Consider the following 15,248-nt stretch of genomic DNA (forward strand, 5'->3'; position numbering starts at 1 on the left):
CAAACATTCAACATCAAACTCCGAGCATTCATTATGAAAATTGACAAGTTTTCATAAGATATAACTGTGGATATGATAAAGATTTTTTAGGTTAAAAATATTTAAACAACTCTTTGGTGGATCATTTTTTTCTTTTTCTTGTTTTCCGGTCAAAGGCAAATATTATTAACTATAAAACGAGTACAGCATGCAGACCAACTTAAAAAGGAAAAAAAAAAAGAAAGAAACAGAAATACGGAGTCGATCATTTTCTTCCTTAGGGTGGAGAATTTATAACATTCCTGCCCTTTAAATAATATCTTTTTGTTGCTCATTCATATAATTACGGATATACATTAATTATTTTAATTTAATGACCCCCATCTAGTTATTACAACTTCTTGAATTGGGCCGGTTATAAAAGACCTTATAAGAAATTTGATCCATAACGTATAAGTTAGGTCGCTATTAATAAAAAAATTTTATTGATAAATAATTTATATTTTTTGAGGTTGGAAGCGTACTTTTAATTTTGGTGATACTCAATTTACCCAGACTTTATTGTATCAAAATAAAAGAAAACGGGGGAAATTTGTGGATTCATCGGCCAATCAAATAGCCTTAGACAGCCTAAAAGTAAGGAGACAAAGCCCGTTGGCCTAAAAATATATGAATCTTTTTATTAATTTAATTTTTAAATTTACGTGATGATAAATACTGATATTTTATTTGTAAATTACTTCTAATGTGCTTAATAAAAGTAAAAAAAAATTAAAACTTATTTACTTTATCTGACAATTTTATACTTCATAACTTAATCTATATTAAATATATATATTTTAATAATACAATTTTTATTATTAACTTTAAATGGAGTTAAAGAAGAAAAATTTATAATTAAAAGTGCTTATAAACAAAAAAATTCTTATCTTTTCTTATAAATAAGAGTTAAGTTTAATTTTATTCATATTCTTATTTTTTAGGAGTATAGGGCACTATATACTCTTAAAAAAGGCAATTTTTGCCTTGAAGTATTTTTTAAGTTTCCAAAAAGCCCTTTTGTTCAAAGACCATTAACTTTGCCATTTTATACTAATGTGGCATGTGCATGGAGCCACACACAATGATAAATAAGACTCTAACATGCCTTTTGATTCTAATTTATCTCTAAAAAAATTTTCTATAAGCATTGAATACATTGAAGTCTTATTAAAATAAAATTTAATAAATATTGTTAAAATATTAAATATTTTTAGATTTAATAATTTAAATATTATTATTTATAAATATTCATTGAAAATTTATAAATTACTTTTTGAACATTAACAATTCAAACTAACATTTTATAAATTTATAGGGAAATTTTTATTTTTAATATATCAATCTTTGATCTTCCATCTGAAATGACGTCTAAATTGTTAAATTTTTTATACATGTCAGAACTTATATTTTTAATATCAATTACGTTTATTAAATTTTTAGGTCATTTTTTTATAATTTTTTTATCAATTAGCAATCTGTATGTTGCAGTGTTAAGAGTAAAATAAAAAAAAATGATAAACCAAGACCAACAATATGCCAACAAAGATATTTATTTGAAATATATCCCTTATTTCATTAATGTGCTATAAAAGAGTTACTTAATAAGAAAAAAATGAAAATATAAGAAAAAAATTTCTTCATTAATTTAGAGATTCGTTCCCTTCATTTTTAATTCAAAATTTCAAAATATCAAAAATATTAAATTATTTAATTGGGTGGTGCAATGTTTTAAATAATAATATTTAAATTATTAAATATTAAAATACTTAATATTTTAACAATATTTATTAAATTTTATTTCAATAAGATTTCAGGGTGCATAACACTTCTAGAAAAATACTTTTGGATGCTTAACCTCTTTAAAAAAAATCAAGAACAAATTAACACTAAAAATTATGGTTACAATACTATATATCACTGCATGGATCCCAATCACATCTTATATTAATAGAAAACGGCAAAGTTAACAATTGATTAAAAGAAATAATTTTTTATTTCTCGAAAGACTTTAAAGATAAAATTATTTCACTTAAAAATATAAGATGCCTAATATTTTTAAAAAATAAGTATAAAAATAAAATTAAATTTAGTATAAATAATTGGAGAATATCACACATTAGCCTGAATCTGGCTTTGATATATTTAGTAGATGGGCTGCGCAATAGACTGAGGTACGGGTTCCTCATAGATCGTCTGCTAAGCGAAAAACCGGGAGCAGCTGAAATGGACAAAATAATTGAAGACAATAATTTAAAAAGTTGACGAGGCCCAAATCCGATATATGTGCTTGCGGTAGAGGCGCATGTGCCCCCGTTTCTCTTATTATTATTATTATTAAAGAAAATTAATTTAATGACCTTAAAAAATACAACTTTTATAAATTATGAAAGAAGTTTTTAAATATTTTAGAATATGGCTCATTTATAAAATTAATTAGATGTGTATTTTTTTTCTATTCTCAAAATAAATTTATTATTAAAATATAATATATATGATTTAACTAATCTTTAACTGACTGAATATTTCATTTTTATCATCAAAAATAGTATTATGCATGCTCTCTCTTTAATTTATCATCTCTAAATATTTTTTTATCAAATTTTTTGATATAATTTTCTTAGATCATCATATTTATATCTCGTATGGTGCTTTTATTTATAAGAATTTTTGCTTTGATTTAATTGAATCACCATCTTTATCACAGAATTTTTCCTCTCTTTCCCTCTCTGTTTTTCCCAAATATTATGAAAAGGACATTAGATATTGAAGGAGAAACTTTATTGTTGATTTGCAATACTGCATCATTGATATATGGTTGTATACCAATGATAAACAAATTGATAAGTTTTTATTGATATGACTTATATATCGATGATATAATATACCATTGATATACTATCGTAGATAAACATAATTAGATAATTAGATATAAATTTATTTATAATTGATATATAGTCATATATTAATGATGTAGTGTCGCAAATTAAAAAGATAAAAAATACATAATTATTTATTCAAAATAGATCAAATATATTTCATAAAAAAATTTGAATTCTTAATTTATTATAGAGAATTAAATACCTAAATTAATAAAATAAAAAATCATGAATATGTAACTCTGTTTTCTTACTAGCGTGCTCCATTTCATTTAGTACCATTGATGTATCTCACTTTGCATTTTTCTCTCTCTGTCGTGATTGTAGTTCACTCACACTGCCCGCTATCTCATGTTCATCTCTATAGTTTTAGAGATTTTTTGCATTTTAAATCTCCTAATATTTGAAAAAGTATATATTAAAAAGGATAGTTTTGTAAATTAATTATAATCTAAATATAAAAAAGTCATGTTTGAAGTTTAAGAAAGGATAAATTATTTATTTTACTTAATCTTATAATATGGGTTATTTGTACAAAAAATTTTATTATTTTTTTTTATAAAATGCCCGGTCGATTGATCAAAACAAAATTGTAGCTACACACCAAATCTTTGTAAGGGCTCCAGGCATTGTCATATCTACTTAAAATAACAAGCTTATTGCCCACCCTTGTTTTCACCCGTATCTTTGCACATCGAGACGCAATATTCATGCCAAAAAGAAATACATATTATTAAGTATTTTTTTTAAATTACAAGATATTTTTAAAAAAATTTTAACATCCTAAAATATAAGACATTTTAAAAATATTAAGATTCAGTAAATTAGTTTATTTTAGTATTATATTTTTTTATATTTAATTTTTATTCATCTCTCTTCTCAATATATTAAATTAAGAGTATTTTTAAAATTTTATATTTTTTTAAAAAATTTGTTAAATATATTTAATAAAGTTTATAGATATGTAAATTTTGTATAGAAGTTTGTTATAATTTGGGACTGAGAAAATATTTACTATTGAGCATATTTTTTTGTTGATAATTTATGAGTATAGCTATTTTTATTTTTATTAATCAAATAATTTCGTAAGTGTTGGATTATTTCATATTTGCAAAAAAAAAAAATAGAAAAGAAAAAGCGAGAGCTGTGGGAATTAAAATGTAAATCGATCTTCGTGACATTGCCCATGGGAACTGTTGAAGAGGTGCAGTCATTCATTATCATCCCGACTATCCCTGTCTTCAGGTGCGGCTTTCCTCGTGGCAGGAGATCTTTTCTTCTTCTTCCCTCTATTTCTCTCCATTTCCCTAATCCCCCAGTTATTAATTTTATCATTAAAAAAAATTATATAATAAAGTAATTTGAATGATGAAAATTGCAGAAATGGAAGGGGCAAAAAAAAAAGAGCTTTCCTTACCCCTCCTCCCTCATTTTTCTTTTGTTTCCATAACAAATATATTATTCATCACTTCCATGAAATAGAAAACGATACAATTTCTGTTAATTATACCTCCCCACGGCCTCAAAATAACTGAATGACCTAAATTATATTAAAATGTAATCATTCTTTGCTGATTTTTTCTTTTACGCAGAGGATTCTATACCAGCACTGAATGTTGTCTTTCTTCATCAAATGGAATGACATGGATGAATGTCAAAATAAGACACAAAAAACCACAAGCAATATTTCATTAAAATTAGAAAAATGACAACCAAATATTCCAGAACGACAAGCCTTGCATGGCAAATAATTTGAAATAAAAGAAGTTGGTGACTTCAAAATGCAGAACAGAACACTACTAAAATTATCATTAATTCCTCCATTCTCTCTCGTGCAACAAAACAGATTTTTCTCGCAAATCAGTAAACAATTCTTTGTCAGTAGATCCACCCTAGCTTTTACTTGAAAAATGAAAACAAATCACTGACATGTTAAAAAAGATTTTCTCCGAATACAAAAAAAAAAAGGGATTTTATGAAACCATAAGCGTCAAATGTTGGGGGGCGAAGGAAAGAGATCATTTATCTTCTGCATTTAAGTGTAAAAATTCATATGACAGCGTATAACTTTATATATATATATATATATATATAACAGAAATTACAGCGTATAACTTGGCTGCATGCTCTTCACAAAACGACAATAAACAGCTAGCGTTCCATACAAAGCCGAGCAGATGGATTAGTCAAACGAAGAAGTGTCATAAAAAATGAGGAGGACTGCAGTTAGGTGGATCCTATAAGGTTTTAATATAAATGCAATACGCTGCAAGATCTTATCATTGAATGCGATCCAGGGGACCACCACAGCTCCAACCATGTTCTCTTTGACCACGAGACCATCCAATCCTATTGTTTTTGAAAACAAACGCAGCATCCCGGCACCCCCACATCGATCGCAAGTTATTTCGGTTTTTAAAACGTTACACCATCCCCACCTTCAACAACGTTCCCATTTTGAATCTCTGCATCTTCTCTTCTTTCACGCCTTCACCCAAACAAGCATGTGTCTGCATGTGATCTCTAACTGTACTCGCATTCAACTTTCACTCAACACTGATGAATTTCACAACACAACACCCCAGATAATGATAATACAACCAGAGTCACAGGAAAGCAGAACTACGACACATGACACCAACGAATTGTAATGCGAGTTTTCTTTACTTCTGTTTTCCTTTCTCTAAATCTAAACCCTCCGCACAGCGCCATACACAGCTTCCATAACCTGAATATTAACGATAAGATGCGACCCTCTACCAAGTATTACATTTCAAAGAAAGTCACGGACAAGATAAACAACGGAGTAATAAACAGAGGAATTTGTATTGTTTAAATTAGACCGCTCCATTTCGTGTATTGTGTTGTTTCCTTTTCGCGTATGATCTCCCCTGCGTTTCAACCTCCGACGGAAAGCAATGAAGAAATATCGGACAAATTTGGTTTTGGCGTCGCGGCGTTCTTATGATCAGAAGCATCTCTGATGATATCCCTCTTGTTTTTGGTACTGAAAGCTCTCATGGGACTCGCAAATGCCCAACCCCAACTCCTTGTCCGCCCGTGGGAGATGGCCACAGCCGCGGATTTGCCGTTCACATGATTATCCGCAGAGGATGAAACCCAGTACGAGGAAGACGACGACGATGAAGAGGACGAAGTCATCATGAGCCCACTGAATATGCCAGCACATTTCACTCTTTCCTTCATGCATTGGTGGTGGTGGTGGTTCATGACGGCGGTGGCCGTCACAGCCTTCGACTTACCTTCGCGTTGGGATTCCACCCTCCGGAGAGTGCAATCTCCAAATCCGGTAGAGATTCTCTCGAAGAAGTCACCGGAGAAGCTTCTGCTGCCACACCCAACAGATCTGGATCTCGAGACCTTGCGCTCCAAGGACGTAACAGAGGCTGTGGGCTGGCTATTGGGACTGTCATCCTCTTCCCCCCCAACGTCGGTCTTTCTTCCTAAATCGGCACACAAGAACTTGTCCTTCTGCTTCACAGAACTCAACCCCGCAATTGCCCGTGTGATTGTTGAAACGCGTGGGCTGTTACGATTGTCCCCGAAGCTCTTGGTATCCAACTTTTTTGCGGAGGCAGAGGATTTAGACGGAAGATAAAGAAAGGACCAAAACCCATTTCTTTTTCTGGGCCTGAAGCTTTCGATGGCTATATCACCGTCCCCAGCATCGTTCAAGAATCTCCCCGTCCCGGGCGCAGCGGAGGACTTGCTTCGCTTGAATATGATGTCAGAGGCAGAAGAAGGCGCGGCCGATGAGAAGGAGGAGGAGTTGTTAGAGGAGGCTTTGTTCTTTTTCTTGGCCAGATGAAAAGGAAGGCGGGCCCGTCGGATGTAATACTGGTGGTACCGAGAATCCTTTGCCCCACTCTTGAGAGCCGACGCCGGACGAGCAGAGAAGGAGAGGGAAGAAGAGGAAGGGGCAGCGGAAGTGGCTGAGGCAGAAGGAGCCATATCGGATCTGAAAGAAGGGGAAGAGGAGGAGGAGGAAGAGGGACGAATGGCGAGAGGGAAGGAGGAGGAAACAAGCCTGCCGAGCTTCTCCTGAAGGCAAAAGGCACAGATCCCGCCGGGGTTGTTTTTGTAAGGATGGTCGCTGCATTGCATTCCATCGCCCATGTCGTCCTCGCCAGCGCCAACTCTCGCTCCACCACCTTTGATTCCTTCCACGGGGATCATTCTTGCAGGTGTTTGTTTCCACAGTCCCACCCCCACAAGCACGGGCCACAGGTGCAGAGAAGAGAGATAGGGAGGGAAGGAGTGAAATGGCGTTGGAATTAGAGGAAGTGAGAGGCAGAGCACGTGGAGGAGAGAGGCGAGGGAGGGAAGTGAATTAAAAAGAGTGAAAGAGACAAGAGAGGGGAAAAGAAGGGACAGGGCGAGGAGTAAATATATTATAATCATGATAATTTCAGAGACATAGCATTGTGGCAGCGGTGAGACTTGTGTGGAAGTGTACAGCCCCCAAGCTGAAGAATCTCCAAAAGACTCTACTCCTCTCTTCCCAGTTCCCCCCCACGCTTTTTTTTTTGGCCTTTTTCGCTCCCTTCCAATTACATGCACAATGCATTCTCTCGCACCCACCCTTTCTCTGTTTTCATCTTTCTCTCTGTTTAATGAATTATTATATTATATTACGCCAGCTCGTCTCGTCTCCTTTCCGAATGAATGGCTCTCATTCAAGTGCAATATCATCAACTGTTGATAAACGCAATTAAGATTCAATCAGGTATGTGCTGTCTTTTTCCTGACTGTACATGCATGGGGTGCCGGGGTTGAAATTCTAGCGAAAAATCAAGAGACGAGACAAGCGCGAGCAGACGATGATGATGATCGCCACCCATGGTGTTTTCGGCTTTTATGCTCACTGTGAGATGATAATGATGACTCGATAATAACCTGACCTTGAGCTTTGGTGATGGGAAAGAACAAATCTTGCACTGTTAAGCGCCCAACAAACTAGACCAACGCAGCAAATCTTCCATCGCGTAAAAGTTCAACTCCTTCGCCAATCACAACCGCAGACCTCAACACCTCCACAAGTTTGTTTTGTTCTGTTTTGTTTTTTTCCTCTTTCTTTTTCTTACCGATCCAACATCTGCAGATGAAATTGATGTTCAGTCTCACCAAAACCGGGTCACCCAAAGGTCTCCAATCTCTCAAATTATTTTGGGCCGTGTTGTATTGTCACTGGTGGTCGAATGTCTCACGCTAAGGAAGATGAGAAAATTTGAAAACGAAAAAGAAAAGGTCACGATATCCAGATCACCATCATCATTAATAATTATCAGTAATATTAAGAAGCCAGCTTGATTATTTGTGGAGAACTGATATATGGGGGAAAAGGCTAGGAAAGAGTATGGAATGCAGGTGGCCGTACGCGTTTGATGGAGAGCAGGGGACATGGAAAGTAATTTTGTGTGCGTGGCAGCAGGGGCTCATACGCTATCCACTACATGATGAACATTATATATATATATATATATATAATCAAACCGTACTTCACTGCTTTGCCGCTCAACGGACATTTCGCGCACTTTTGCTGTTTAATATTATATGTAGTCGGGTCACGGCAGCCTCAAATTTCTTCCTCGCTTTGTTGTTCCAAAATCTGAAATTTCCTTGCACCTGTCTCTAGCCAGGACAAAATAAAGTGTACGTAATAAAAAAATTAATAGAGAGAGACTTGACGTAGTGACGGGAAACTGGTTTAATTTATTGCAGGAGACAATGCCATGTTGCTGCTGATGTGGGTATTGGCTTATGTAATTTTTAATTGAATCTAACAGCTTCGTGTTTCATAGTGAACGGCGCGCGCTAGTAGAGGGAGCCAGTAATTATAGGCATAAACAGAAAAGAAGAAGCGCGGAAGAAATATAATTAGTGAATCGACTAATCTAGTTTGGCTGTCCCCTGTGGCCAGAAGCCGACGTAGAATGTGGGTGGAGTGTATGGTTATTCCAATATTAACATATCGAGTCCTCCACTTGAGTCCTTTTAATTATAAATTTTAGTAAATTCTAAATACATACAATTACAGTCAAACTTACTATCTACTTGATTTTGTTTTCGAAAACTATTTTTAGAACAATAAAAAAAATCATTTGAGCTAGCGTTTCTAATTTAATTGTGTGTCTGAATTAAAAAATTTATAATTAAAGTTAAGATTCAAGTGAGGTTAGTAAACTGAGGTTATAATAAAAGTCTGTGACTTTAACGTGATTTATATTTGAATATTTTTTTTCAAAAGTCAGTTGAATAAACTAAAACTTGTTTGGATGATTTAATTTAAAAGTTATTTGAAACGTATAATAACAAAAATAGACATAAAATTTTTTATATATATTTTTGTGACTCATTTGATATTTTTAAGAAAAGATATTAAACTTAAAATTATAAATTTTTAAATAATTAGAATACAAATAAAAAATACATTGACAAATAAAAAATCTTAATTTTTAACATTGCCAACAAAATATGTGTGTGTATATAGTAATTTGATTTAGGTGGCATAAAGTGATTTAGTTAATTAATCTAAAATATTAATTAATTGTTTGATAAAATAAAAACTAATTATGTTCAATGTCTTTTTTATTATAAATTGCCAACAATATATATACATAATTGTACTAATATCCTAACAAGATATTATATAATTAAATTATAATAATAGACAATTATTCCCTCTGATCTTTGCGACTACCACGACAATGGCTCTTGTTGCTTCTTCATCAGAGGTGTACTCATTGAGGTTAGAGCAACTTTAGGAACAAGATGAGTGCTGAGTTTTGAAGGAGAAGTTCAAGCAAGGTTTCAATCCTTAAGAGTAGGTCCAGCTCAAGAAAAAATCCATGAAGCTTTTGAATTTTTGAAGACTGGCAAACCAAGGAAACGATAGAAGAACTCTAAAAAATAAACAAACTCTCGTGAAGATAAGGATAGAAAGGGAAGAACAAAATTTTAAAAGGCACTTAATACCCCTAATGTGGTCTTCCCTGCCCAACGCTAAGTGAAAAGCTCCTTAGATGAGCTTCACCCAAAACGTCCATTTTGCTTCAACGTGCGTTAGTCTTCTCTTTTATTCCAAACATGTGCCAATGGGTTTTTTGCCTCCCAACTTAGGTTGGGAGCCATCAACCTAGGTTGGAAAAGTTTTCCAAACACACACTAAATGTTTTTAACTTAAACTGTCTTCAAGTAAACATAATCGAGTTCATTTTTTTTTTGACTTGTTTTGAAATATATTAGAAAATAAAATTCTAAAACAAGAAAATGGAACAGCCCTAAGCCTCCACCTAATCAATGCGGCAGTGCGTAACTATAGGCACAGAGTTATAAATCATATTTTAAAAGATTTATTGAATCTCATTTATAAATTACAGTACAATATTAATATTTAAAAAATATTTTTAAAATTATCATTTATAACAGAGAAAAAATAGCATAGCATTATTTTTTAAATTTATTATATAACGATATATTAAAATTTTATATACTTTTATTTTTTATATATTTTTTATATTAATATTAATGAAATTAATGAAAATTATTTATAAATACAACCGGATGAGTTTGTGAGTAACAACCTAGAGGTATGGCTAAGAGTCGGAGCCATGTTCCGTATAATTACTCGCATTTATGTATGCGAGAGTACAAGCACTGCCTCGTTGGCCATAGGTATCGACGGAGAGGAGAGACGCGTGGTTGGGTGAAACTTAAAGAGGCGGGAGACGTGGAATGTAAGTGCAACCCGAGTAAAAGGAATCCTTTTCTTTCATCTTAATTAAACTAATTGTGTATATTTCGAGGAAAAGTATATATATATATATATATATAGATAACTTGTATACTGTTTGTGTAGAAAGGAAGAAGCAAGAGCACAAGACATGGGATGAGGCGTTTGGATAGTGACGTTGACGAGCAGAAATGAACAAAGGGTTGAGAGAGCGATCAAGGGGACATGAAGCTTCAGATCACCAGTTTGAACCACAAAGTGTTTCTGCTGGCGCTGTTGCTGCACGTTCAAGTTCATCATCGGTCCCGCCCTGAAATGTCATCTATTTAACTTATCCTCTCGTTCGAATTATTTTAGGACAAATATCACCAAATAACCATTACAGGTATTTGTCACTCCATCTCCTCAATCTCTTGTTGAAAATGAGTTTTTATAAAAAATAACCAAACAACTCCTAAAATTTAAAATAACAAATGATCACCTTATATAAACAACAAATCATTTAAATTTTGACAATAACTAATTCATAATTAATAACAACACATTTAAAATTTAATAAAATTTAAAAACTGACAATACAAGATGAGTACCTATGTTGTATGAATAAATTATTCAAATTTTGATAGTAATTACTTTGTGGTTGACAATAATATATTTGAAATTTAACACGATTGAAAAATTGATAGCACATGTTTAATGGAATAGTTATTCATCATATAAAAATAACAAGTCATTCAAATTTTAACAATAATCAATTTGTGATTGATAGCTACACATTTCAAATTAAACAAGATTAAAAATTTGATAATACAGGTTTAATGAAACAAGTGTTCAGTCTATATAAACAACAAGCCATCCAAATTTTGGTAACAATCAATTTATGATTGATAATAACACATTCAAACTTCAACAAAATTGAAAAATTGATAGCATGAATTTAATGAATAAGTGTTCACCCTATAAAAATAGCAAACAATTCATCATTGATAATAACACATTTGAACAATTAGATTATATTTAATTGTTTCTCTTTTGTCAAGAGAGGTAATAAATCATTTTTCATAAAAATTTACTCTTAATTAAGAATCAATGGGGTGTGGTAAAAAATTAAAATTTTAAGATCATCCTTTGGTATAAAAAAACTCCAAGCAGTCCACAATTGATATTTTTCCATTATTTTATTCACTCCGGTGCCTTTTCGTTTACTATATTTCTGCATGTTGACACTGCTTTATATTTTTCAAGAGTCTGACACGCGGAGCTCTTCATATATCATTCGAATAAATTATTTTATAATGGACAAAAAGGCAACCCTCTGCATAAACATCATCCCTATCTGTCGGACCTCATCTTCAAATTATAGATTTTTTTTTTATTTTATCTTCAGAATATATAAAAAGCACCAAGAAAGCCTTGATCTCTGTTTTTGTGTGCGCGCGCGCGTGGGCACAAGCAAGCTTCATCAATTTCACTCTCATAGCAAGCGTTCTCCATTGGATACGATGAATCGTCGGAGAGAAACCAACGAAATCAACCTTTCATGTTGCTCGTGAAATACTCTATCAGCAGCAACGGGGAAGTGAGGGAGAAAACTGGCATAGGATCTGCCCAATGGACAGGTTTTGCTACGCCATTAATCCGCGCCTCTCACCGCAACGCTATTTCAGTAGTTTTGATGGCCACTCCTAACATGACCACGTTTAAAATTCCAACCACAATCCCAGTTTTTGCCCAATTAACACCGTAATTTTTTAACTATACATTTTTTGCAAGAGCTTCTTTTAAGGATGGACAAAAAAGGCTGTTAGCACTCGAGGGATTCACACACACACACACACAATGCTGAACAGCGCAAAAGCTGATAACTGCAGGAGAGAGACTGCCCCCAAATCATCTAACCTGGGTCCGATATTGTAATTATTTCGACTTGTTTCGAGTGACATGGGCTCTTTTGGGTCATCATAGTTGTTGTGCAAAGATAAGCCCGAGTTCCGCAGCCCAGCGTTTTTTTCCCCAGTTAAACATACCCAAAGTTTTTGGGCCTAGCCTCGAGTAATGATGCCCTTTAGACAAATATTGTCAAATACAGCCCAATCCAGTTCTATCTCCAACAAGCAATATGATCTTTCTTCAACGGGGAGGGAAAAAAAAAATTAAAGCCTCCACCAATTTAATAAGCTGTATATAATTAATTTGAAGCCATGTTATCACCAACAGCTCACTTTACATTTCCCGTGAAGTTCAAAGCCACCTTCTATTTTGTTATACGGTCAGATACAAGTCTTATATGTTAATTATTACATGCAATCTAGTGTGTGTTTAGTTTTTAGTCTACATCTGACAAAAATTCATTTGGAGAATCTAACTATTTGTTGAATTTTACAAAAGTATATTTCAGATGTAGTTTGAAGGTACTTTTAAGGCTTACCCCAACAAGTTAGTGGTTGCTTAAATCCAGCAAGCCATACCGTGCTATGGCGACAAAGAAGCTGGTAGGAATTGTAAAGGCGTTGTGAATATATATGCTGCTATAACTCGTGTTTGTATTATATTACGTCCGCTGGCTTGCATGCTTTGGGGACATTCAAGTGCCGTTAATCTATTTTTATGTCATCTGGTTCTGAAACTTCGATCATATTTTGGGAACTTGCTTTGCTATGAGATGAAGGTTGATACTTGTTCAATGCGAGTGATGCCTCAAATCTGTGGGTTTAATTTTCAAGTCTTGAAGGTCTCTGTTCCTTTCCAGTGCACATTATTGATCACGAGGGTCCAAAGAATGATTTTACGGCTTAACACGAGAGCCTTTTAGAAAAACTCTGCAGAACGCGTACAAAATGTGGCTGCAAAAGTAGAGAAGCATTAATAATGAAGCGAAGGTGAGGTGAAAGGCTGACGCTACCATTTGCTCTGTTAAGGAAGAGAATCGACAGAACACAAATTGAGAATTGAAGGAATCTTTCTTTTGTTGGCGATTCAGATATACTGCTTCGTTGTGACCGTCACTCTTTAGTCGGTCAGTCTGCTTAAAACACACAAGACCTGCATCAGGAAACAGGAATCACGGGTCCCTCTGCTTTAATTGAAAGAGAAAATTGTACACACCGCCTCTGTGCTACAGCCCATTTGCTAAATAAATTTACATGTTAGACAAGCTTGATTTGATTTTATCATCGAATTCTTTATGCTTCTATTCACGATTAAACCCGGGTGTTTTATTTGCTAATATTAACATTTCAAATGCGTACACTCTCTCCTCAAATCTTCAGGCAGGATTGAACGAGAAGCAAGTGAAAGAGTAATGGCCGTTGAAATAGATCAAAGTGTGGCAGTGCAAGTGAATTGCAACAATAATAAACAAAAGAGGAAACAATTAACTAGAAAATTAATGGTGATGACAGAAATCAAGATAGGCAGAGGTGGAGAGAGGAGGGATCCATAAGGACCACAACTCTCCTTAACTTTTTAATTTTTTTTAATAAAATATAGAGATTATATATTTTTAATATCCTAAGTTGACACATTATATAAATTTTGAAACACTAAAATTCTTATTTTAATTATTATATAGTCTTTTACAGTATATATAGTGCAACTGTTTTAATAGTTTAAAAATATAGTTGTTATGGGATCTACTTATTTTTTTTAAAAAAAATAATATTACACATGCTCTTAAAATATTTATGTCATTTTATTTTACTTTCATTTAATATTTAATAAAAAAATTATGAGAATCATTATTAGCAAATTTTTAAAAATTTTAAAATATATTGAATGTTATGTGGTTGATATGTATCATAAAATCATCTATCTAAAAGTTAAAAGGTTATGGTTAAGGTGTTTTTATAACAAAATTACTTTTTTTTATAATCAAGCTATTGAAATTTATGATATGAATAGTTTTATTTTAATATAATTTGATTTCATCTATGTAAAGATTTTGTAATAACTGAGCATCATTGCTGTATTAATATATTTATTTACAGTAATTATCAATTGAAAGAATTAAATGATAAATTCAACAAGTAAGTAATAAAGCTTATTACATTAAATAAAACTTTAAATTCTAATTATACATTTAAATCATTTAATGCTCACAAGGAAGACAAAATTTTTACTAATTTTATGATAATTTATATAGAGAATGAAATCATTAAAATGCTTATCACAGATATAATAACTAATGATTTTCATAACGTGAAAAACTGATGAGCAAAACTTAAAAAAATGAATATGTATTTATTTGTTTTATATGTGTGAAATTGAATATAAATATATAAGTTAAAATATTTATCTTATGTTGGTGATATATATAGATTTAACTTTTCTTTAATTATCATATATATTTTATTATCCTGATTTTTTTCAATAAAGATTTTTTGCTCCACTGCTGAAAGTAGGTATTTACAATTTTGACACTGGATGACAAAACTTATATATTCAAGTTACTAAGTTTCGGGAGAGTAGTCTCTTCATTTTTTCCCCTCCATTTCCCTCCACTTTCCCCATCCCCATCATTCAAATTATTTTATTAAATAATTTTTTTAAATGACAAAATTAATGAATGATGGGGATGGGAGAAGTGGAGGGAAATGGAG

At 32.7% G+C, this 15,248-nt stretch overlaps 1 protein-coding gene across 1 annotated transcript; it reads right to left on the reverse strand.

The window, feature by feature from the left end:
* Window positions 1-5,414: 5,414 nt before the first annotated feature.
* On the reverse strand, window positions 5,415-7,254 carry LOC129320440 (uncharacterized serine-rich protein C215.13-like). The gene has a single exon (XM_054965899.1). The coding sequence runs from the start codon at window positions 7,092-7,094 to the stop codon at window positions 5,796-5,798; it is 1,299 nt and encodes a 432-aa protein (XP_054821874.1). The 5' UTR covers window positions 7,095-7,254; the 3' UTR covers window positions 5,415-5,795.
* Between the last annotated feature and the right edge of the window lie 7,994 nt (window positions 7,255-15,248).

This window comes from Prosopis cineraria, unplaced genomic scaffold (assembly GCF_029017545.1).
Source record: "Prosopis cineraria cultivar Desert tree isolate PC_DT_omini unplaced genomic scaffold, ASM2901754v1 PC9, whole genome shotgun sequence".
NCBI classification, from domain to species: Eukaryota; Viridiplantae; Streptophyta; class Magnoliopsida; order Fabales; family Fabaceae; genus Prosopis; species Prosopis cineraria.

Coding starts and splice junctions, on each gene's coding strand:
- LOC129320440 (XM_054965899.1), bottom strand. CDS start 7,094: ATGATCCCCGTGGAAGGAATCAAAGGTGGTGGAGCGAGAGTTGGCGCT.